The sequence below is a fragment of the Bos javanicus genome, chromosome 12 (assembly GCF_032452875.1).
Source record: "Bos javanicus breed banteng chromosome 12, ARS-OSU_banteng_1.0, whole genome shotgun sequence".
NCBI lineage: Eukaryota > Metazoa > Chordata > Mammalia > Artiodactyla > Bovidae > Bos > Bos javanicus.
The window spans coordinates 16,369,832-16,396,207 of NC_083879.1; the positions used below are offsets into that span (position 1 = coordinate 16,369,832).

Sequence of the window (26,376 nt, forward strand, 5' to 3'; positions counted from 1 at the left end):
TCTTTTAAACTAATAACAATCTATGTAAGGTGACATATACAGTTGGAATAGGGTCAGTGAAGTTTTCAATCAGGGTTTTTATATAGCTGACCTTGAAAGCCATGGGTTTGAGCTGCTCAGACCCACATAAGTGTATGGACCCACCATGTACAAATATTGTGTTAGTCACTCAGTCATGTCCGACTCTTTGTGATCCCACGGACTAGGGCCCACTAGGCTCCTCCACCCATGGAAATCTCCAGGCAAGAATACTGGAGTATACATTTCCTTCTCCAATGTATAAATATAGTGAATACTATAGTACTCCATGATCTATGGCTCGTCGAATCCACAGATGAAGAACCATGGTTATGGAAGAACCAAGTACAGGAAGCACAGACTGTAAATTATATTCAGATTTCAGATGGAGCAGAGGGTTGACACCCCAACCCTCCTGTTGTTCAAGGCTCAACTGTACTACTATTCTGGGTCTGCAAAGCAGGACTTACCAGAATCAAAGATCTATAGAACTTGTTTACAAAACACAGGCCACCAGGGAATTTGGAAGAGAACTATGAGAAGAAAGGGCTTCCCAGATGGCTCCATGGTAAAGAATCTGCCTGCCAATGCAGGAGACGCAGGAGATGTGGGTTCAATCCCTGGGTCGAGAAGATCTCCTGGAGTAGGAAGTGGCAACCCACTCCAATATTCTTGCCTGGGAAATCCCATGGACAGAGGAGCCTGGTGGGCTACAGTCCATGGGGTTACAAAGATTCGGGCACAACTGAGCGACTGAGCACACACACACAGAGCTCAGATGACAAGTAAAAAAAATACGGGGTCCAGTTACGGCAAAGACTAAAATTTAACAGCAAGATTAAATATGACATTAAGTGCCTTCATATACATTTAATCATAGTTCTTGCTTTGATCGCAGCTTCCATCTTTTAGGAACACAGGGTTGCTTAAATCCAAACAGGACATAATTTATTGTTCATGATTTAAGAAGTGAGACGTGGCTTCCGAGCGAGAAGATTATAATAATGTTAAAATGCTGGAACACAGCACAGAAACGCAGCTTACTTACTACCAGTCACTGTTCCAGTTAATCAACAAATCGAAGGCATAAAAATAAGTTATATTTATCACACTGGTGGCTGCGCCCTTCACCACTGTGGAGGCTGCCAGAGCACTTCCCGTGTTCACCCCCTCACTTCTTAGAAAGGCTAATCTTTTCAGATAAAATGCTGTGTATCTGGCATCAGCTCAAAGATAAATTGCCAGGGGAAGTCTGAGTTAAAACTTGAGCCAGTGTGAATTTTATTCATAAGTGGCCAAAACAAACAAAGTCTACCCCCAATGACTAACACTCACCAACTCCCCCTAGCCCCACAATATTAATAAAAGATGAAGTAAAAATGTTTTCCCCTGTGCCCACTGGTCATGACAGATCACCAGCCCAGAGCCTGGGTTGGAGGAATAATGTTTGAGCATCTGAAAAAGCCTGGCTTGGCAGTGATGACCCATGCCTTCTAAGCACAATGCTGCATTAATTAAGGAAACAGGGAAGATGTACCTGAATGGTGAAAGGGGTGAGTTTCTTTTTGTTGATGGTCCTCTCATCAATTGTGTCTGGCACTGACAGATTGATCATTTTACTGAAAGAGAAACAATGAAAGAAAGCAGGCTTCTAAATAAAAGAGCCTAATGACATGGAATTAAAATTCTAGTGATGCCATAAGCAGATAAGACAGCACCATAATCTGCGCTACTCAGTGTTCAAATATAAAATCGGTCATGCAATTTTAACTAGATTCAAACTATTTGTGGAAAAGGTTAATCCTCCTTGAAGTCTTACTAATACAGTGAAGTAAGAAATAAGGATCCTACTTCATTCATTCACCAAAAAGCTGAACAATTATTCTGGTTCCTTTAATTATGGAATTCTGGGTGGATAGCCAAAGCAAATTCTCCATGAGTTCTTCTCTTTCTCAGTCATGAGACTTGCCCCCACCATATAGATTATCCATACATAATCTGAGTGTATATAATGTCTAAATTTCTATTTGATATCTGGTCAAACTCTATACCTTCAACTAACCATATGATGAAATGTTTTATTATCTCCTGTAATCATTACAGTATCTGTACTTTAGAAATGTCTGCCACTTAAGTATCTAACATATTGACTAGACATTCAAAATAAGCAATTATTAATTATGAAAAACTGATTTTATCCACTTTGCATTGGTTTAACCTCCATGAGGTTATTAAAAATAAAAGTTCTTTGGCCACTTCCATCTTATTTAAAGAAGTTGGGGGAAAAAATCCAAAGGAACAACAACAAAATCAAAGAATAACAACCTTGAATGTGATTATTCCTTTTTTAAAATAAAAGAAATCAGCATTGACATCTTTCCTAACAATTTTTAAGCAACTACCTTTTCTTATGGTTGTTCTTTAAGTATGTATTTCCACAACTTTGCCGTGTGTGTGTGTGTGTACATTATTTAAAGAAAAAGCACTTCACTGAAATTTAGGCAAAACAAACCCCTAAATCATTATTTGAAAAATACGAAACTAATAGTGAACTGGAAGCTATGAGAGATGGAAGGAGAGCAGCGTGGCTCAGAAAAGAAAAAGATATCCCTGTCTTTGAAAAGCTTATAGTTGGGGGATTCTCCTGGTGGTTCAGGGGCTAAGACTCCATGCTCCCAGTGGAGACGGCCAGGGTTCAATCCCTACTCAGAGAACTAGATACTGCATGCCTCAACTAAAAAGACCCTGCATGCCCCAGCTAAGATTAAAGATCCTGTGTTTTGCAACTAAGACCCAGTGTAGCCAAATAAATAAATTTATTTTATTATTTAATTTTACTTATTTTATTATTTAAAAATAAATAAAATTTATTTATTAAAAAGAAAAGTTTTGACAAAGGTTCACATAATCTTGCATACTAGAAACCAGTTTGGGATGGATATGATGGGACTTCTATGCTATTGCTGGAATTGGGAGAAATAAAACATGCAATTTTAAGTGGAAGCAAAGATATTTAAATATTTTATTTTGCTTGGGTCTGTCCTTGCAAAAGGGAGGTGGTCGTGTTTTCCTTGTGTTGGATGGCATGAGATTATGTGAATGTTTTGATTTTTAAAAAATGAACTGCAAGGTTTTTCACAGGAACGACAGACGAGACATGTATGACTGTGCATGTAATTGTAAACCCCTGACCTCCTGGTGGGGTTGGAGCATCTGTTTCAAATATGGGACTTACAAGCACCTCTCATAGGAGAAATTATGGGAGGAGGGTGGGAAGGGCAGGGGTGGGAAGGGATGGGGACACAGCTTCTGGCACCAAGGACTTAACCATGTTGGACCCAAAAGTGGGCCTGAAAACCTGAAGCTTAGGCTTCACAGCTGGGTTGTAAATCAGACTTGACCCCAGCAAACATGCAAGGTCACGGACAGGGTGCCTGAGGTGGTGACAGTGAACAAAGTGTATAGGACGTGCCCAGTGGTAGCAATGGAAAAAAGTATACCAAATGGACTTTGAAGGACCAAAGGTTTTAAAAGTCGATTGGTATCACCCCACACTGCTAGGGTAGTGGGGTGCATTTGATTTTCAAATTGGGTACTTTTAACACTTTAGTGCCTGACTGCTGTTCTTCACTGACTTGACTCAGTCACTCGTAGCTTTATTGGTCTGAACCAGCTCCTTGTTCCCAGGTTGCAGACCTGCCTATCGTTCCAGTAATCCTGTTTCACTTGAATGAAGGGAGTATGTCTTAAATGTAAAGCTTCTGGTTCTCAACACTGTACTCTGAGGTCCAAATGACTGTCTGTCAATGTATAACCTGATGTCTCAACCCCCAGTAAGAAGAGTCAGTTCTTTGGTATTCACCAATGCGGGAGGCTTCACCAGAACAGGCTTTTTCTTTGGGCTCTGCTGTTTGTTTGCAGAACACCCAAGAGTGAGCAAACATGCTCTCTTCATAGCAGTACCTTAGGGTTTTGCCATTGTAAATGGGTCTAATGTGATATATGACAAGATCAGAGAAATTGGATGTAAATTTACATTTTTGAATATGCTTGTTGTTTCACATGATACATTTAGGGTATGCAGCTCCTTTTGTAGTTTTTATTTTTACTATTTAAGTTTGGAAATGATGCCAAATTTTTGTATTTCTTTAATCAATGTGTTCTCTTCAGTGATATATATTGCATTATATATTGATGTGTGTATCAATATATACTGATATGTATTACACTTACACAATACAAACACATAAGAGGGGGTGAAAACCGTAGCATTTGCATTCTCTATAGCCTCTACAGAGAGATCCTAAACAGCAAACTCTTGGTGTTGTGATGTACAGAAATGGAGAAGAGTATTAAACCATATTTAAGAATAAAAAAAAAAAAAAAAGAAAAGCTTATAGTCAAATTTCAGAGACAAAAGATAAAGTTATGTTAACAGCCCAAAGCAGAGCACTATAATGGCTCCCTAAGGACTACAAACTATATGCACTTTAAGAATTCAGTGAAGGGAGAGATCACCAGGAGTTGGAACAGACCAGAAACCTTTATAGTAAATGGATTCATGTAGGAGGAGAGGGTGGGGAAGGGCATTCTTAAAAAGGAAAATAAAAGGCAAAGCCAGAGTTGCAAGATGTAAGCAGGCTGTGTATGGGGAAGAGTGAGCATGGCTGCTGGTGGAGCCCTTCACTGGTACCCTGGACTGGGGGCCTGAGTCATGCAGGTCTTGGCAGGTAGGGCTAGGAGATTGAGGGAAGACCAGGCGATGCATGGAGTACCCGCGGAAGGAGTCAGGACCTGATCCTGTGCGCTAGGTTCTTGATGCCTTTTTTTTTTTTTTTTTAAGTTGAACTTCATAAAAATGAAATCTCACAGTGAACTCTAATAAATAAAATGCAATTGCTCTGGTCAGAGCAGAGGAAGGATGGAGGGGGGAGGTTGGTTAAAGTCCTGCCCACTCATTCTTTCCTTCAATTCCTGAGCCCACCTGAGACGAGGCATTTCAAGCCTCCTCAATTACTCCACGTTTCACGATGTCAGAGAGGCTGCCAAAGCAACAGCCACAGCGGCTCTTTCAAAGACACCGTCCTGAACGGACCGAGGGCGCTGAGAGGCCTCCCATGGAGAGGATACAGCCCTCCTCTTCCAGGCGCCCCCAGCATGTGAGCACCACTCAATAGTCCCTCTGCTTGAGGACTGGCGTCAGGTGCTTTGATCATCATGCTGCTGTTTCCTATTCAATTCTATGCACTCTCATGACGGGCCATGCTCAGATGAAGAAAAATGGCATAGAATCCAAAAGTAATTGCTATTGACCTTGTGTTCCTATGGCCCTGTGTTCACGTTTCTCTCTGATCTATGCCTCCTTCTCCTCCACCCGAGTGAGAGTAGTTTTACATTTCTCATTATTAGTTGCTTTAAAAAAAAAAAGTGTACCATTTTTAAGTCTTTATTGAATTTGTTACAGTATTGCCTCTACTTTATATTTTGGTTTTTTGGCTGAGAGGCCTGTGGGATTTTAGATCCCTGACCAGGGATTGAACCCACACCCCCTGCGTTGGAAGCGGAAGTGCTAACTGCTGGACCACCAGGGAAGTCCCATAAATTGCTTTTGAAATCAGTTTGCTCTCCTGGCCCTTCCACATGAAAATCCAGAAAAGCATCAGATCCAGCTTAGCATCAAAGGAAGTGAGCCTAAAAGGATCAACACAGTGATGGTGGGTATTCCAGAAAATTCTAGGGAAACTTTTGGAAGCCAAGAAGGGAGTGTTTTTTTTTTTTTTACCAAAGCACGATGCCATCTCCAACAGCACTGAAGAGATCATTGGTGTTAGGATCCATTGGGATGACGTGCCGACAATCGGGGTCATTTTCCAGGGCTTTGTTTATCCAGTTGACAAAGGCATACTTCTCTTCCTCTGCAAGTAAATGATTAAAGTGACTTATCTGCAAAGTGAAAATCTGGTACAAGCAAAATCATATACACACATGGCTCTTAGATTCTCATGCCCAGAAGAGACATTGTGAGGTTCATCAGGTACATTATCCTATCATCTCACCTTTATTGATAATAAAAAATCTCAGATGATTTGGGAAATAGGCACAGAATCTCTTTTATGTCCAAGTCATAAAACATACATATAGTAAGCAAATTCAGAAGCTATAGATATGCAAATATATTTAGAAGTAAATGCAAAAATGAAGTGAAGTGAAGTGAAAATCACCCAGTTATGTTCAGTTCTTTGCAACTCCATGGACTATATCCCAACAGGCTCCTCTGTCCATGGAGTTTCCCAGGCAAGAATACTGGAGTGGTTGCCATTTCCTACTCCCTGTGTAGGGAATCTTCCCAACCCAGGGATCAAACCCAGGTCTCCTGCATTGCAGGCAGACCCTTTGCTGTCTGAGCCACTACCTATTTTTATATATGTAAATACATAAATAATTAAATGTTTATGTGTATTTCTATACAATCTAAATATGAATATGGTCCAATGCTTACATGATAAAACTCAGGGTTCAGCCTCTCACCCTGCTGCTTTCAGCGTGGGGCGATCACAGGCAATCTTTGCAATGTCTCTGAGATTCTTCACACAATTACAGGCATCTCTGCTTTTCAAAAGTTCACTTGATGCCACCTTGTTTTTGCAAAAGAGCTACATCAGTACCTGTTTTTGCGCACCACGAGAAACCCGCAGGGGATTTTCGCTTTTATGAAAAAGGTGAAAAGTAAAAACAGTGCTCAGTGTTTGTTTTGCAGAAGCAGTGGGTATCCCAGCAGGGAGAGGACCACCGCCCAGCTCCTTTCTTGGGACTACACACAGCATCCCAGCATCAAGCTGATATCGCTCTGAACTGAGTCTGTGAGCATCTGTCTCATCTCAATGTATTCCGTGCATCCATCAGCAAGATATGACCTAAGGTAACTGCTTCTTCACTTTGCGATGGCAGCCCACTCCAGCACTCTTGCCTGGAAAATCCCATGGACGGAGGAGCCTGGTGGGCTGAAGTCCATGGGGTCGCGAAGAGTCGGACACGACTGAGCGCCTTCCCTTTCACTTTTCACTTTCATGCATTGGAGAAGGAAATGGCAACCCGCTCCAGTGTTCTTGCCTGGAGAATCCCAGGGACGGGGAGCCTGGTGGGCTGCCGTCTATGGGGTCGCACAGAGTCGGACACGACTGAAGCGACTTAGCAGCAGCAGCAACTGCTTCTTCACTTTTCACCACTTGGGTTTACAGAAGGTTTCATAGAAACACTGTACTTTCAGATAGTGGGGGAAAATTGTATGATGAAATTGCTATGAAATGAAATCACTTGTGATATGATATTTCTTTCGTATCAGTAAAGCTGCTAGAAATTTACTTCAGAAATTTTAATAAAGCTTTAAGTTATGCCTTATAGCCCAGCACTGTGTTTCCCAAATTGTGCATTACTGAAAGCAAGAATGTCCCTCAGAAGAATTCTGACTCACAACAGTTTGGGAAACAATGCATAGCATATTACTGTCTTGAAGATTTCACACAGCATATTATTGTCTTGAAGATTCCTATGCACATTTACAAAGCAAAAGCCTGTAAAAATTTGCTATATTTAAAAATAAAAGACTGAACTTGGTCTTTGCCATTAAGAATGATACATAACCATGAGCTGATCTTTAAGATCAAACTGTGTTTTGAAGACCTCAGGAATTACTGGAATTATTGGATTACTGTACTGTTTGGGCTATTAGAAGTTTCCATGAAGGCTGATGGATGGCAGCCTTCAGAATAAATACACAATTTTCCTCCAAATCAATGAAAACACAATTTTTTTTTGGACTGCTCAGCAAGAATTAAGAACCATCATGAATTTTGGAGGTAGAAGCCTTTTTGTTCAAAAGATTTTCAGAGGAGTTTTGGCAGCCTTTAATATGCTTTTTAAATTTGTTTTTTTTTTTTTTAATTCACATATTTATTTGGCTGCACCGAGTCTTAGTTGCAGCAGGTGGGATCTAGTTCCCTGACCAGGGATTGAACCCAGGGCCCCTGTATTAGGAGTGCAGAGTCTTAGCCACTGGACCACCAGGGAAGCCCCTGTAATATACTTTTTAAATGCTGATGAGATTACTTGGCATTGGACCCTATCTAGAGCCGGAACTGTGGGCCCACTTATACACAGGAAGATAAGCAGTAGTTAATAAACTCAGGTTAACTTCTGTCTTTCTTTGCACCCTTTAGGTTTGAATGCTGAGTCTGGAATCTGTAACCACAAAAGACGTGGATCCTTTCGACATGGTTCCCTCTCCCCTTGTCCCCAGTTCATCCAACCATCTCTCCACCTCTGCTTCCCGGCTCCCACGCTGGTACACCTACCTGAGTATGAGTGTTGAGTGCCAACACTAGACTGCTCGGAAGTGCCCCCGATCGCACAAATCCCTTCCTTCTTATTGATAGCTTTTCTAAAGGTCTTGGCAACCTCTGTGCTTTTCAAGCCATGAAAAACCTGCAAAAACATAATGTCTCTTTAGAAACCTAATCTGTGATGTAGAAAACCATAAAGGAAACAATAAGCTATGCTGAAGCAAGAAAGGTGAGACTGTATTTTGTATTCCTGGTATTTCTCAAATTGAACTTCCATGTTTCAAATGCATCTCCTTGGCTTCTGCATCCTACTCACCTTGATAAACTCATCAAAGCTGATCTTCCCATCCTGGTCCAGGTCACCTGTGGTCATCAGGTTTTCTGTAATTTCTCTCACCCGGTACCCAGGCAGAGGCAAGCAGGCAGCCTTGAACAAGTCATTCAGTTCACTGCAGCTGATGTACCCATTGCCATCGGTATCTGTAAGGCAAATGAGGAGCTGATGGCTCAGGGCAGTTTGGGTCACAGCACAAAGAGAGGTGAGAGAAGGCCTGATGGGAGGACAGTGGTGGGGAGAAGGGGTCATTCGGGGGTTGTGAGCGGACCCCATGCAAAGTCAGAATCTCACAAGAGACCTCCTGCTATTATAAATGGGTGTTACCATCATTTCCAGCACCCAAGAGTCAAAATTTCAACAAAGAGGTTCTGCCAACAAGCTGAAGAGACTCTTACAGAAACAGATGGGAAAATAAATCACAGACTTGGAGCTACAGATTAAGAAAAAGTATTTGTTGTTGTTTAGTCACTAAGTTCAGAGAAGGAGATGGCACCCCACTCCAGTACTATTGCCTGGAAAATCCCATGGACGGAGGAGCCTGGTGGGCTGCAGTCCATGAGGTTGCTAAGAGTCGGACACGACTCAGCGACTTCACTTTCACTTTTCACTTTCATGCACTGGAGAAGGAAATGGCAACCCACTCCAGTGTTCTTGCCTGGAGAATCCCAGGGATGGCGGAGCCTGGTAGGCTGCCGTCTATGGGGTCACACAGAGTCGGACACGACTGAAGCGACTTAGCAGCAGCAGCAGTCACTAAGTTATATATCTGACTCTACAGAGACCCCGTGGACTGTAGCCCACCAGGCTCCTCTGTCCATGGGATTCTCCAGGCAAGAATACTGGAGAGGGCTGCCAGTTCCTTCTCCAGGGGATCTTCCCGACCCAGGGATCAAACCCGAATCTCTTACTAGATGGTAGATGGATTCTTTACCACTGAGTCATCTGGGAAATAAGGAATACTGTAAAAACAAAGGAAATTAAAAAAAAAAAAAGACAAGCTATAAAAGCTGAGACTTAGTGGTTATTTCCAGGAAAAGCTACAGGTGAAAAAGGGCTCATATGCCATGTTTTGATAGAGAAAGAAGTAATTTTCTTGAAGAATAGCTTTCAAAAATATTTCCCTAGCTCCTGTAATCAATAGCACTGTATTCCTGCCCTTTCTACTATTTTGCTCATGTTACCAGTCATTGATTCTGTCCTGAAGCTACTAAAAAAGTAGAGAATTGTGTGACTTGAGGTATCAGGTTCACTCACCCACTTTGGCAAAAGCTTCTCTGAGCTCCAGCATTTCTTCCTCGGACACTGATCCTCTGGCCATTTTTTACTGCGTTAGGCAACAGTTCTGCAGAGAGGGGACAACACAGGAGTGACTGATATGCATCTTCTTAAGATACCACATCGAGAAGAAATTCTTATTTAGTAAGTAAAGAAATATTTCTTTGCACCCCTTATGACTTATAATTATCTTCCCAAAAGGTAAGAAACAGACTTTTTCTTATTTTATCTTTTTCAAATTTTTTAACTTTTTACTTTATATTGGAGTTTAGCCAGTTAACAATGTTGTAATAGTTTCAGGTGGACAGCAAAGCAACTCAACTATACACACATATGAGTGAGGGAGGGAGAGTTGCTCAGTCATGTCTGACTCTTTGCGACCCCATGGACTGAAGCCCACCAGGCTCCTCTAGCCATGGAATTCTCCAGGCAAGGATACTGGAGTGGGTTGCCATTCCCTTCTCCAGGGCATCTTCCCAACCCATTCTCCCCTAAAATCCCCTCCCATCCAGGCTGCCACATAACACTGAGCAGAGCTTCCTGTGCTCTACAGAAAGTCCTTGTTCATTATCAAAGAAATAGCCTTTGTCTTAACTGGACTCCACTTTTTGGTCTCCAGAGATTGTCCTCAACATCCAGAAAACTAAGATCATGGCATCCGGTCTCATCACTTCATGGCAAATAGATGGGGAAACAATGGAAACAGTAACAGACTTTATTTTGGGGGGCTCCAAAACCACTGCAGATGGTGATTGCAGCCATGAAATTAAAAGAGGCTTGCTCCCTGGAAGAAAAGCTATGACCAACCTAGACAGCATATTAAAAAGCAGAGACATTACTTTGTCAACAAAGGTCCGGCTAGTCAAAGCTATGGTTTTTCCAGTAGTTGTGTATGGATATGAGAGTTGGACTACAAGGAAAGCTGAGTGCAGAAGAATTGATGCTTTTGAACTGTGGTGTTGGAGAAGTCTCTTGAGAGTCCCTTAGACTACAAGGAGATCCAACCAGTCCATCCTAAAGGAGATCAGTCCTGGGTGTTCATTGGAAGGACTGATGTTGAAGCTGAAGCTCCAATACTTTGACACCTGATGCGAAGAGCTGACTCATTTGAAAAGACCCTGATGCTGGGAAAGATTGGGGGTGGGAGGAGAAGGGGACGACAGAGGATGAGATGGTTGGATGGCATCACCAACTAATGGACATGAGTCCATGAGTTTGAGTAAACTCCGGAAGTTGGTGATGGACAAGGAGGCCTGGCGTGCTGCAGTCCATGGGGTCGCAAAGAGTCAGACACGACTGAGCGACTGAACTGAACTGAACTGAAAGAAGGTCCACACTGTTTCTCTCCTCCCTGTGATCCAGGCTGCTCCTCACGTCAGGAGATGGAGCTGATTTCCTCTCCTTGAATCTAGGCTGACTCTGTGACTACTGTTAGTATTTAGCGGGCTGGAGAAAGCCATGTCTGGGCTGGAAGCTTCTGCTTCCTGTGTTCGGGAATGCTCCCTCCTTCTGGGATGCTCATCCTTGGGATGGTCCCTCTTGGAAACCAGCTGCCATGCTCTGAGACGTCTAAGCCACAAGAAGAATGATAATTGGATGCTCTGGTTAATGGTCCCTGCTGAACTCCCAGGCAGCAGCCAGGATCAACTGCCAGCCAGCAGAGCGAGCCAGTTTGGACATTCCAGAGCATTTAAGCCCCTGGGTGATGAACACAGTCCCAGACAACATCACATGAAGCAGAACTGCCCAGAATTCTGATACCAAGAGAATTGAGAGATAGGTTTAAAACCCCGACATTTTGGAGTAGTTTGAAACACAGAAATATATGACTAAAACACAATTTTCACATAAATGTCATTTTTAGGGATATGGTTATGTTCATATTTCAAATGAATATGTTTGGCCAAGTCAACAGATAACTTCAAAGGCAGTTATCAAATTTCTCTAAGTATTTTAGAAAAGAGGAAGGGAATCTGATGGTCTAAGAAGTCTAATGGGAATTTGAGGGACTTTTTAGGTATTCTCAGAAAGGCTAGTGTTGATTAAGAAACTTTGCTAGTACTGGAGTAATTTCCCTTTCCCTGCGCATGATTGCTGCCCTCTAGTGGGCAGAAAGAGAATGCAACAGAAAATGGATTTGTCTTTGGATGGAGGAGCCTGGTAGGCTGCAGTCCAGGGGGTCGCCTTATAAGAGTCGGACACGGCTGAGAGACTTCACTTTCACTTTTCACTTTCCTGCATTGGAGAAGGAAATGGCAACCCACTCCAGTGTTCTTGCCTGGAGAATCCCAGGGATGTGGGAGCCTGGTGGGCTTCCGTCTATGGGGTCGCACAGAGTCGGACACGACTGAAGCGACTTAGCAGCAGTAGCAGCAGCAGTGTATTCTTGCCTGGAGAATTCCATGGATAGAGGAGCCTGGCAGGCTACAGTCCATGGGGTAGCAAAGAGTCGAAACAACTAAGGGACTAACACAGTAGCTAATTCACAGGCCCATGTTTCAAACAGGAGTTCCATTAAAGCTTAGGGAATTTCCCAATGCGGAAGGGATAAGTGGGGTGAGAAGTGTTTCTATTTACATTTGGGGCATTTTAGTGAAGTTACTGACTTTAAAAAAATATTTACAATTTGTGACAGAATGTTGTTTTAAATGGATTTCCTTTTTATATTTGCACTTCATTTCTGCTGTACTTTTTCTCAGTGACAACGAACCACACAAGACAGTGAAGAGTTTTAACACAAACCTGTTGGCCAAAAAAAATGCATTATGCTCAATTTTGCAAATACACATCCCGTATTCACCAACTCACTATACTGCCTCATACATTTATCCCATGTATTAATAGTTTCAAACTTTCATTTTCCTAAGCAACCCTCTGTGAACAGAATCCTTACATGTAAGCAACAGTAACAAAAATAACTCTGGGGAGGGATAAATTAAGAGTATGGGATTAACAGATACACAGTCCTATATATAAAATACACACACAACAAGGATTTACTGAATAGCACAGGGAACTATATTTGATACCTTGCAATAACCGAAAATGCAAAAGAATCTGAAAAAGAACAGACATTTATAAAGGAATCATTGTGCTGTACACCTGAAACTAATATAATATTGTAAATTATTATATAAAATAAATATCATTAAAATATAAAATTAAACATAAAATAACTATTATATTAAAATGTAATATTGTAAATCCAATCTAAAAAAAAAACAACTATGAAAGACTTCGGTTGAAAAAAACCCAAATGCCCCCCCGTCCACCTCCACTATCCCATCTTCTTGCCACCGTACACACCGGTGGGAACTCCAAAGAGCAGGATTTTAAAACTGTGGAATTATATATATTGTTATTATTTTGATTCCTTTAAATTGTGGGATTTTATATATTGTTACTATTTCAATTTATATTGTTATTATTTCAATATATAATTTAAGTTATATATGGTTATTATTTCCATTTTTCAATATATATATAATTGTGGAATTATATATATTGCTATTATTTCAATCTTTTATTATCAAAAGTATCTATGGTATTATTTTTTTTTTATGGTATTATTATTTACCTTATATCTAAAAAGGTATTGGCCCATTAGGTTCTCTGACAGAAGGCAGAAACCGTTGAGCGCTTAACTGTGTAAGGAAACGCAATCTCACCCATCACAATAACCTCAGAGCCCGGCAGCACCAGTTACCTGACTTTCTTGCTTTCACTTCTCTTCCTTCCTTTTGTGCTTGTCTGTTTCTCTGTCTCCCTCCCTCCCTCCCTTCCTTCCTTCTTTTCTTTCTTCCCTTGAGGTTTGTTGTTATTGTTAGTTTCCTTTTTAAAAATCAAGCCAGAAGACGTAGGAGACATGGGTTAGATCCCTGGGTCAGGAATATTCCAATATTCCCCCAGAGAAGGAAATGGCAACCCACTCCAGTATCCTTGCCTGTGAAATCCCAGGGACAGAGGAGCCTGGTGGGGTACAGTCCACGGGGCTGCAAAGAGTCAGACATGACTGAGCGCACACGCGTGTACCATGCACTTGTTCCAAACCAATTTGAGCCCAGTTACAAGGATAGACGCAAGCCTTAGACCTACACCCAACAAAAGGTGATCGAGCATAAGAGTAATAAGCACGGGTGAAACAAAACAACGGCGAGGGACAGCCTTAATACTTCAAACTCTGCACATTGTGAAAATCTAGTTCCAAGTTCTCTAGAGGTTAAAGGCTAAAAAGGAGCTATCACTTACACAATTCATTCTATTTATGTGAGAAAAGTCAGTTTTCTTAGGGCAGCGGAACTGAAGCCCGAGGGCAGTACCTTCACCCAAACTGGGTAAGAGGACATTCACCGGGTGTCCTGTGAATGCAAGTTCTGTGTTTCTTGTAATGTCCCACAGTGAAGACTGACGGCTCGGCTACACGCATTCGCACTTCATAGAGCAGGAATCAGAAGCTCAGAGAAGTTAAGATTCATCTCTCAGACCACACAGCCGGGTAGAGTCTCCTCTCCTCTCCCATGCTGTCTGTTCAGGACGCTTTGCATCTCTCTTAGACGCTCATTTCATCCACCCATTCACTCATCCAGCAATAATTGAGTATGTATTGGATTGGCCAAAAAATTCGTTCGGGTCTTTGCATTAGCTGCTGACCTTGAACAGACTTTTTTGCCAACCCAATATATAACATGTCTGGCCTATGCGAGATTAAAAAAAAAATAAACTAGAATATGAAGTGTGTATCCAGGTGTTCTAGCTTAGGAAGTTTTTGCTTTCCTGTGTTAAGAAATTAAGGCTTCTGTTGGCAGATACCAGTGTGTAATTTTGCATACTTCACTAAATTCTTATGACTAATTTGGTTTGATTCTTCTTTATACTCAATACCAATAAGAGAAGGCTCTCCTCCATTATATTTTAGCAAAGTCTTTGGTAAAGCCTGGCCCTTGGTGTTTTGGGGGTGTCTTATTTCTTGGTTCACAGATGTTCACAGGGTTACTAGATACATCGATTCACTTACAAATATTTATGAAAACCTACTACAAGGCAGGCACTGTTCTTCATTTGAGGTGAGTGTGCTGCCCTAGCTACTCTGAAAACATGAACCAATGTTAAAGATCAAGAGAATGAACGGGGTCTCTGAATCTAAACTTGGCCTATTCTTTGACAGAGGACTTTTAGATTTTAGAGCACGTGAGTGATTGGTGAGAAAGACGTGTAAAGAGGCGGGGAATGAGACTGCCTTTTAAGGATCAAGGGCAGGGTTGAGGAAAAAGCAAAGAATTACAGCCTTGGGTGACAAAGAACATCTAAAGATCATGGTTCAGAGGACTTCCCTGGTGATCCAGGGGTTAAGACTCCACCTTCCAATGGAGGGGGTGTGGATTCCATCCCTGGTTGGGGAGCTCAGATCCCATGTACCTTACAGCCAAAAAACCAAAACACAACATAGAAACAATATTATAGCAAACTCAATAAAGACTTTAAAAATGGTTCACATCAAAAAATAAAAAAATAAAGATCATGGTATAGTGGAAAAACAAAAAATACTTCAGCATGAAAATTGCAGGACCCATTCAAATAAAAGATCTAGGGAAGGAAATAGGGTTATTTTAAAACCTTCTAAAAGATGTATATAAATGGGGAGGATTAACTCAGACAGAGGATCTCAGGGGAGGATCTCTCAGAGAGAAATCAGTCCTGAATATTCATTGGAAGGACTGATACTGAAGCTGAAACTCCAATCCTTTGGCCACCTGATGCGAAGAACTGACTCATTTGAAAAGACCCTGATGCTGGGAAAGATTGAAGGCAGGAAGAAGGGGATGACAGAGGATGAGATTGTTGGATGGCATCACCGACTCAATGGACAAGAGTTTGAGTAAACTCCAGGAGTTGCTGATGGACTGGGAGGCCTAGCGTGCTGCAGTCCATGGGGTCGCAAAGAGTCGGACACGACTGAGTGACTGAACTGAACTGAACCAAGATGCCAAATAGTGAGACAGCCTTTCAGTGAAAAAAATTCAAAACCCTCCCTGGTGGCTTAGGAAAAGAATCTGCCTGCAATGCAGGAGACCGGGGTTCCACCTCTGGGTCAGGAAGATCTCCTGGAGAAGAAATGGCAACCCACTCCAGTATTCTTGCCTGGAGAATTCCATGGACACAGGAGCCTGGTGGGCTACAGTTCATGTTATGGGTCACAAAGAGTTGGACACAACTGAGCAACTAACACTTCCGCTTTTCAGTGATTTAAAAGCTAAAGGGAAAGAGAATAGATTGAATTTGTTTGAGAGGAGAAGCAGAGAAGTAGTCACCAAACTAAATTACTACGATACTGTTTGTTGTTTGTTGAGCCCAAACAGGAATAGATGTTGAGGGAGTATCTCTTTTACCATCAGAGTGAGCTGTAAATCCTGGAAACACAATCCAACTTGTATCATTTAGCACAACTCCCTCATTTTATAGAGAGACAGACTGAAGTTCCAATGAGATGAAGTGCTTTGCTTATAAGTCTTCAAAGCACTTCCCGGGTAGGGTCTGTAACAGAAAGAGCAGAGCAGCAGAAGGCAGGAGTGACCATTAATCGGGCCATTAAGATCCACAACTACAGAACAGACCCTTTAATTAAACAGCATTTCACAGAGCAGGGCAGGAAGAAGAGGTAATTAATGGAAAAATTTGCAGAGTGGACCATTTCTAAGAAGGACATGGCTGGGGTTACACTCATAAGGTACTTCACACAGTCTATTAATATGAAAAAAACATTTGCCCATGTTAATTCTTGTGTGTTTGATGGCTTGTGTTGTAATTATGTGAGTTAGTTTCATAAAGATAATTGACGAGGGTCTGTTTGTAAATTACTGGCACCATATTGGCAGCTGACTCTAGAGAGGTCACTGCAGTAAGGAGACTGGCTGTGGTCATTTGGAAGCTCCCATGTGGAGCTTAGAGAGGTGGCTGAGGAAGGCGTGTCCCTTCCAGGGCGTGAACGAGCCCTTTCTCGCAGCTTCTGCAGTAAGTGGGGTCCTTTTAAATGATTGCATCATCTAACTATAACTTTGCCAAGAACCACTTTAAGGTCTTTTGAAAATCAGTGGTGAGTTCTGGAACCCCATTTCTGAACCACTGCCCAAATCATAAATCTAAGAAGACAAACCTCACATCATTCATCTAAGTCACGTCTGGCCGCTCATTTTTCTGCAAGCACTTAAATTTATTAAATCAATGATTACAGAATCCCAGGACATTTGGCCAAAGAACGAACCAGTCGTTCTTTTCAGAAGGTTATTTTTAAAGCCTCAGGAAAATCAAATTACCACTCCTACCCCCCTCTCCAAGCTTCAAAAGCCACAAAACCTGTTCCTTCTTTTAGGTCATCGAGTTCTAAGTCTCTGTTTAAAGGAGGCTGGTATTTTCCAGATGGGTAGTGAAAAAGAATTTCTCAGAATGACTTCTTACACTAAAAGCATCTCACTCAAGTTCCCTGAAATCTACATGTAGAAACTATTTGTAGGAGTTTATTACAGAACACAGTGCTGGAGAACTTACAGAAGGAAATGCATGCTGTAAAATGAATATTAAAATGGAAGCTGAATTTTCTCTGAGGAGTTTCCTAACTGACAATGAAAAGAAGCAGAAAGGCTGATAACACGTGATCTGTGCAGAGTGGAATGGCTACCTGGGCTCACGTCATTTTTGAAAGCAGGTAATGCTGTGTGGGTGGGTACTTTGATTCGATAGATTGATACCCAATTACATAACTGCTGGGATCAGAGTCCTATCTGTAACCTGGCATTACATTGCCAAGGGACTGTTTTGAATGTGCCCTACTTTTTCTGCAACTTGACACAGTGGGGAAAGTACAACAGGAAACTGGGGACCCAGGTTCCCAGCTTTCCCTCTGATTCAGTACGTATCCAGGAGAAAACTGTACAACTTCCAAACCCCTCACTGAGCACTAAGTAAACCCCAAACAACACAACATCCAGAACATCATCGATCTACCATCTCTAGCCCTGCACTCTGATGATGAACGAAGTGAAACATACAATGCTTAGGATTCCAAAGCCAAATAAAATCCCCATAAATTTTTGGAAAAGCAATCATGCTACAGTTGTTATCAGATAAGGAAGGAATTTTGCTTTCCCTTAATCCTGTTCCCTTTCCTTTACAAAGCGGAACACTGTGTGGTCAGCGGGGGCGCAGGGGGCATAATTTTCTATGTATGCTTGGAATACCATTTCTCTGTGGATACAGATACTCCAAACTTTCACAGACAGGATGATTCTCAACACGTATTTTTCAAATGCCTTTGTTTTTAAGAACCAAATAACGATGCGTGTGTGCCAAGCCGCTCAGTCGTGCCCGACTCTTAGAGACACCAAGGACTGACTGTAGCCCACCAGGCTCCTCTGTCCGTGGGATTCTCCAGGCAGGAATGCTGGAGTGGGTTGCCACGCCCTCCTCCAGGGGATCTTCCCCACCCAGGAATCGAACCCAGGTCTCTTATGTCTCCTACACTGGCAGGTAGGTCCTTTACCCCTAGTGCCACCTGGGAAGCCCCAAAATAACTATAAATGTCCTCAAATACAGACGACCATTTAAAGGGGTCCTTGTGAATTCTGCGGTCAGGTCAGAATCTCTTTTAGATTGCCTGTTCTCTCCCCGCAGACACCACTGGTTCTCCCAAGGCTCTGCAGAGGGCAGGACTCTTCTCTGCAAGTCTCGGAGGGAAACACGCAGCAGTCAGTGAAGCATGGGACACTGTTCCCGCACAGGCTCAGCGGCTCTCTCTCTATCTCATGTGGTGAAAACACCCCCGGGGAGCCGGCAGCCCCAATTCCTCCAAACCTGATGGACCTGACCTTGCTGTGGGGTCTCTGTGATCTGATCAGCCTCAGAAGCTGAGGGGCTTCTGAAGCTGCATTAGCAATGGCACACAGAGCCCAGCTCTGGCCCCAACTAAGGAGTGCCCAGCTCCCCACCTCCCCTCCCAGCACACCCCAATGCCTGTTTTCTACCAAGCTGCCCACTCCACTAAGGATGCGACACAGGGTAAACCTCTGGTAAGCAAAAGGGATGCTCCAGGCTGGAGTTGCCAGGCCCTCCTTGCCTTGGCCTCTGTCTCCTTCCTGGGGCTGTAGACAGTGATAGTCTTGGCTTTCACATCTAGAAAGACCACAGCTACCCTTCATTCCACATTCAACCACAAGGACTTAAGATCCAGACTTTCACCTATTGGAAGCTCAGGGAACCCCAAACACGTCTTTTCAAAAAGCTGAATATTATTAAGGGCTAGTTGATAAGCCACTATGACAGCATTGTCTCAGTATCAGACGTCATTCATTTCCTTCATTCATTCACTCCACCTATGAGTCTATGTGCAAAGTACCGCCCTGGTTACTAGGTACAAGCAAGGGACTCCCTGGGACGTCATGAAGCCCACAGTTAAACGTCAAGTTTCAGATCCAACACAGATGACAGCTCGTTACTGCCAAATGGGTAACAGAATGAAAAGAGTTCTGAAGATCAAAAATGAACCCATGAAAAGGCTAAGCACAGGGCTGCAAGGCTCGAGGGGGGTAAGATGAGATAAGAGTAAGGAATTAGCACAGAAGCTTATCAAAACATAAAAACATCAAACATCGCAATCAGCCCATGCAATACAGGGAAGCAGATAATTTATACATGTGGACATCTCCAAGGAAACCACAAAACTAGCAGGGAGTAGAAAAGAGAGCTTGGGGATTGGGAGACCCAGGCTGCTACCTGTCTGTGCAACATCAGGCTCCACTGAGCCTCTCTGGGCCTCAGCTTCCTCATCTGTAAATTGGGAGATGAAGTCCCTTCCGTGTTAAAAGTTCCAAGTCTGTTCACTAGCTGACAAATGTAAAGTACAAGCTAGAGCCAGGGTGAGGTGTGTTTCAAGTGAGCCTAGAATAAGGGCCAGGGGCCATGAGGAGCTGTGGCCATGGCCCTGAAGCATCTCTGGGGAGAAGAACTTTCTCTGCAGTAGACCCAGCATCTCCCAGCCCCACCTGGTTCCTGCTCTTACCTCAGCGTTGGGAAAAGCTCTGTCCTCATGCATTCTCCTCACTGACCCAGGCAGATGCCCATGGCTCAGCGGCTCCACTGCTCATCCCAGAGCAGGGAAGCTTCCAGAACGCCATGTGAGCTCTGCTTTCTGGGAGGTCGCTGCACACATCTTAAGTCTGGCTGCTCCAGTTCACTCCTGGTTTCTAGGCAAGACTGCACGCGCGCTGTCCCAGAAAGAGAGCCATCTACTATTTTCTCAAAAATATCCAAATAAGGCAAGCCGACAAACTCTCCAGTGTCTCACATCCCTACCCTGTAACCTAAATCTTCACTGATATGATGAAAGTGCACTCTCTTGGGCTATTCTCAGAGGGAATTACAGAAGCGGCTCGATTCATAAAAATTCCGTCACATGCCTTGGTGAGAGCCACTGGACCTTCAAAAAAAAAGTCTTTAGACCTGTTTTTGGAGGCTCTCTTTCTCCCAATCTTTAAATAGTTTTCTTTGCTATCTTCTGGGTCTATGCCAAGTTCCTTAAATGAGAATACAAGAATAACAAGAGTCATAGGATGTAGAGATAAAAGGACCAGATTTCCTATCTGGTCACTCCCCTATCACAGAGGAGTGAAATGACACCCAAGTTAAAGAATGTGCCCAGTGTCACAGAGCTCACTGGGACTGCAGTCCAGGGCTCCTTACCTCTCCTCTTTCCTTGATAATAAGTTTTCAAACGTAGGAGGGAATGCTGTTCTTTAAGTAAGACCTGCTCAATGTAATGGGAAAGTACAAACGCCCCATGATTTCAAATATCTTATGAATACAATTTCAGGTATGTTTCTTGCACTGGAAGGAGAACTTAGTCTAGGTAACGAGAAGGCAGTGTCCAGGTACAGAGTACAAACAACACATGCCCATTACAATGTACAAATCCTACCGGCACTTTCAGGGCTACAATGACTGAGGCAGGACGAATGCCCTGTGTATTTATCTGCAACTTCATTTTTTACTTCGCAGGAAGGACTTCTGATAGTTTTAAGCAGCCCAAAAGTAAACCACAGTAAGATAACTCACACTGAGGCATAACATTCTAAAAACAAAACGCCAAATTCATAGGGGAATATGAAAATGACACCCTCAGACATCTCAGATTAGCAAGGTTTGAGACATCCTGTCCTTCCAGCTGCTGAGTGGGGCTCTGTGAGTCCTTCCTTCTCTGAGGTGCGGTTCAGACCTCTATGGCTCAGCCCCCACATCAACACCTCCATTTCTCCCAGCAGATTCTGAGATCACAAACCATTAGTCATCTCACAGCACTGCCTCGTGGCTGGTGCTAGATAGGTACGCAGGAAATCAGTTGTAGGTGTGAACAAGCAAACCCATAAACTAATGGTACCCAGGGCTTGAGAAGGCTACGGTCACCTTCTTTGAGGAGCTAAATACTAACATTTTCATGTGAAAGTTAAAAGTGTTAATTGCTTAGTTATGTCTGACTCTTTGCGACCCCATGGACAAAAACCTCTGTCCATGGGATTCTCCAGGCAAGAATATTGGAGTGGGTCGCCATTTCCTCCTCCAGGGGACCTTTCTGACCAGGGGTCTCCTGCATTGCAGGCAGATTCTTTACCATCTGAGCCACCAAGGAGGCCATTCTTGTGTTCACACTTATCATATCCCTTCCACTGAGAGATACAAACATCAAAACAAGGCAAGCGGATGCGTCAAGTTTATATGAGGACACTTGGCGGGAAAAGCGACTCTGCAAGTGTCCCTCGGCTGTCTCTGAACTGGGCTGGGGGTGTTCCTGGGCCCTCGCCTCCAGCCATGGGCAGGTTCCGGCCAAGATAGCAGGGCCTGGGGCTGAGCAGTTTCTGTGAACCCTGCTGGCCACAGCTGGTGCCGTGGTCCCTACCTCAGTGTACAGTGTCTCTGGAGCCGAGTCCTGCTGCGGGGGAAGGGACTGTGGCGTGGAGACAGATCAGGACAGAAAGGAGGGGAAAATCAGCCTGGATGCACAAACTCAACAGGAGCACAAGCAGGAAAGAACTAGGAATGGCTGCCAGAGTTCACCCGAATATAATTTGCACATCACTATCCGGACTGTGAAATTGCTCCTCTGGTAATCCTAAGTGTCCACCGCTAAGTTGTTTTAGCTGCTCAGTTGTGTCTGATTTTTGGGACCCCATGGACTCTAGCCCGCCAGGCTCCTCTGTCCACGGGATTTTCCAGGCCAAAAATTGGAGTGGGTTGCCATTTCCTTCTCCAGGAGATCTTCCTGACCCAGGGGTCGAACCCACGTCTCCTGCATTGGCAGGCGGGTTCTTTACCACTGAGCCACTAGGGAAGCCCCCTCAAAGGGTGAATAAATTGGCTTATTACATTCAGTAGAGCATGCAACAAACCAAACCAACTGAAGAACAAATTCCTGAATAAGGCCCTCTGAATTGTCATCCCCACTAAGTCAGTAGGGATGGAGAATCCCCTGGTGGCTCACAGGTTAAAGTATCTGCCTCCAATGTGGGAGACTCAGGTTTGATCCCTGGGTCGGGAAGATCCCCTGGAGAAGGAAATGGTAACCCACTCCAGTATTCTTGCCTGGAGAATCCCATGGACGGAGAAGCCTGGTAGGTTAGAGTCCATGGGGTCGCAAAGAGTCGGACACGACTGAGCGACTTCACTTTCTTTCACTAAGTCAGTAAATAATAGCTATGTGATATTTGGCATTTTGCTGTTTTTACTAACTTGTTTTTAGAGTAATACATGTTTATCTTAGAGTAATATATGTTCATCTTAGAAAATGTACATGAGTAAAAAGAATAAAATATAAACCACCTGTAACTCCCACACCTAGTGACGACTGATCTCTTTTGGTGTATATGCTTTTACATGTTTTATAAATATATACACCGTGTATGAATGTACACTTCTGCTTTCAGTCAACATCTGCCAAGTACCTAGTCTATTCTAGGTCGTGGTTGGATGCTGGTGATGCAAATACAAGATGCGGCCCTGGCCTGTTAGGTAAGGGAGAAAGACACCAGTCACTAGAAAACAGGGGGACTTTTTAGATTTGCAGGAAGGGGGAACACAGCTCTCCCCAGGGGAGACATGCACGGTGCCCCGGAAGTAGTGAGATGTGACCTGAGTTTCCACAGATGGGAGGAGCCTGCTTAACGATCAGTCTTTTCCTTATACAGAGCAACGAAGCCGTACGCTCTCCACAGAAAGGTTATCTACGTTGGGCCAGAGAAAACAACAGCTAAAGGACAAACGGGGGGCGAGCTAATGTTCCCTCAGGGGTTACTCAACACTAAACGTCTTCTAGGCAGTATCACACTGAATTCCACCACAACTCTATGTGGCATAACGATTATTTCCTCTTTATAGATGAGGGAACTGAGATTTAAGTAACTGGCCCGGGGTTACATCGCTCTGAACCAGGGAAACCTCAGACAGTATGGCCCTGCAGCATGAGAAAATGGGAAAATGGGGGCCCTGAAAAGGGACGCTCCTCCCCAAAGTCTCAAAGTGAGTCACTGAGTCATCAGAGAAGAGGAGAAGAGCCTCCAGAATCCTACTTTGGTCTAAAAAGTATGAGAAAAACACAAGTCAATTATGGGCTTCCCTGGTGGCTCAGATGGTAAAGTATCTACCTGCAATGTGCAAGACCCAAGTTCGATCCCCAGGTCGGGAAGATCCCCTGGAGCAGAAAATGGCAACCCACTCCAGTATTCTTGGCTGGAGAATCCCATGGACAGAGGGGCCTGGTGGCTACAGTCCATGGGGTCCCAGAGTTGGACACAACTGAGCACCTACCAAAGTCAAAGAGGTTTAAAAAAAAAAAACAACCCTGAGATGCACAGTCCATGAAATGTAAGATGGACTTACATCTTCTGTATTCCATATGTGGATGGGGAAGAGGATAATGGGAGGAGTTTCTTCCACTGGTTTCAAGAACAGCACACGTTTAGTTTAAAGCTTTACCGAGGCTATAACAAGACCACTTTCTCCCAGTCTAAGCGAGTGTGAGGGCATGACAGGTTTCTTACAAACCTCATCCAACCACTGATGATCTTATCTTTCTTTATGAAATTAGGCTTGCTATATACATAAAAAAGAGTGAACTAGGAAATAACATCATAAAGCAAAAAGATGCTGGATTTTCTGATGCAGTGGCTTCTTCCTGCATACTTGCATACACATTACTTAAATTCTATGAGTCTCGGTTTCTTTATATGTAAAACGGGGATATCCAAAAACAGAACTACCATATGAACTACCTCTTCCATAGAGGAAGAAATGGCAAACCACTCCAGTGTTCTTGCTGGGAAAATCCCATGAACAGAGGAGCCTGGCAGGCTACACTCTGTGGGGTTGCAAAGAGTCGGACATGACCGAGCACTCACGCACACACACATACACACACATGAACAACCTAAGTGTCCATCAACAGGTGAATGGATAAAGACGATGTGGTACGTATATACAATGGAACATTACTCAACCATGTAAAGGAACAAAACTGGGTCACTGGTAGAGATGTGAATGGACCTGTCATACAGAGTGAAGTGAGTCAGAAAGAGAAAAACAATTATCATAAATTGATGCACATATAAGGAAACTAGAGAAATGATACAAATGAACCTAGTTTCAGGGCAGGAACAGAGATGCAGATGTAGAGAACAGATGTGTGGACACAGGGCGGGGGTGGAGGGTGGGATGAACTGGGAGATTAGGGTTCACAGACTATCATGTGCTAAACAGACAGCTAGCGGGAGCCTGCGGTACAGCACAGGAAGCCCCGTGTAGTGCTCCATGATGACCAACATGGGCAGGCTGAGGGTGGAGGTGGAATAGAGGTTCAAGAGGGAGAGCGTATGTATATACACACAGCTGATTCTTTATCTTATATGCAGAGTACATCATGAGAAACGCTGGGCTGGATGAAGCACAAGCTGGAATCAAGATTGCTGGGAGAAATATCAATAACCTCAGATATGCAGATGACACCACCCTTATGGCAGAAAGCGAAGAGGAACTAAAGAGCCTCTTGATGAAAGTGAAAGAGGAGAGTGAAAAAGTTGGCTTAAAGCTCAACATTCAGAAAACAAAGATCATGGCATCTGGTCCCATCACTTCATGGCAAATAGATGGGGAAACAGTGGAAACAGTGGCAGACTTTATTTTCTTGGGCTCCAAAATTACTGCAGATGGTGATTGCAGCCATGAAATTAAAAGATGCTTGCTTCTTGGAAGGAAAGTTATGACCAACCCAGATAGCATATTCAAAAGCAGAGACATTACTTTGCCAATAAAAGTCTGTCTAGTCAAAGCTATGATTCTTCCAGTAGTCACGTATGGATGTGAGAGTTGGACTATAAAGAAAGCTGAGCACCGAAGAACTGATGCTTTTGAACTGTGGTGTTGGAGAAGACTCTTGAGAGTCCCTTGGACTGCAAGGAGATCCAACCAACCCATCCTAAAGGAAATCAGTCCTAAATATTCATTTAAGGACTGATGCTGAAGCTGAAACTCCAATACTTTGGCCACCTGATGCAAAGAACTGACTCATCTGAAAAGACCTTGATGCTGGGAAAGATTGAAGGTGGGAGGAGAAGGGGACGACAGAGGATGAGATGGTTGGATGGCATCACCAACTCAGTGGACATGAGTTTGAGCAAGCTCCACGAGTTGGTGATGGATAGGGAGGCCTGGCATGCTGCAGTCCATGGGGTTGCAAAGAGCTGGACACAACTGAGTGACTGAACTAACTAAATAGCTATAGCTGATTCACTCTATTGTACACAATTACATTCCCACAAAAATAATAATGTCACAGTGCTCATCCATAGAGCTGTGTTAGACTAGAACAAGACAAAGTGTGTCAACTGCACAAAGCAGTGCTTGGTGAAGGAGGAAGAAAGGAAGGAAGGAAAGGGCAGATGGAGGGAGGGAAGAAAGAGACAAATAAAAAAGGACCAGAACTTCTGTTACAAAATTATCTTGGGGGAAAAAACCCAATTTCCATTATGAATTGTATGAAATATTATGTAGAGTCACTGCTTAAAATTCACACTTGTTATGTGTGTGTGTGTGTAAATCTAGATTTCACACTTATGCTTTATCTTCAAATGATCTTAGCTTGGCTTGCTCTGGCTCCTGTACCACTTCTCTCCTCCAGAGTCCTTGAAGTCAGTTTCAAAAGCAACTGCGGAATTAGTAGATGATACCCACCAGAAGCCAACAGGAACACTATTGGCTGATCTCATGCTGAGTGGTCAAGGGACTCTGGGCTCAGTCTTGCCTGAGATACTTATTGTGGAAAGTACCTTCTAACAGTTGAGGAAGTGTGGCCAGAGTGGGAAAATGTTAATCTTAACA

The 26,376-nt window shown here is 43.3% G+C and overlaps 1 protein-coding gene and 1 non-coding gene across 3 annotated transcripts in view; both read right to left on the minus strand.

Moving 5' to 3' along the window:
• The window catches only part of LCP1 (lymphocyte cytosolic protein 1), a 106,629-nt gene that overhangs the window by 33,280 nt on the left and 46,973 nt on the right, over positions 1–26,376 (minus strand). For both annotated transcript variants that reach the window (XM_061434580.1, XM_061434579.1), the window contains exons 2-6: positions 9,949–10,036; positions 8,674–8,837; positions 8,370–8,499; positions 5,801–5,933; positions 1,556–1,637 (exon numbers count right to left, since the gene is read on the minus strand). In XM_061434580.1, coding sequence (XP_061290564.1) covers positions 1,556–1,637; positions 5,801–5,933; positions 8,370–8,499; positions 8,674–8,837; positions 9,949–10,012 — 573 coding nt within the window. In that variant the 5' untranslated portion in view covers positions 10,013–10,036. The remainder of the gene's footprint in view (positions 1–1,555; positions 1,638–5,800; positions 5,934–8,369; positions 8,500–8,673; positions 8,838–9,948; positions 10,037–26,376) is intronic.
• Positions 8,013–8,085, minus strand: TRNAR-CCU (transfer RNA arginine (anticodon CCU)). The gene has a single exon. It is a non-coding gene; the product is annotated as a tRNA-Arg (tRNA).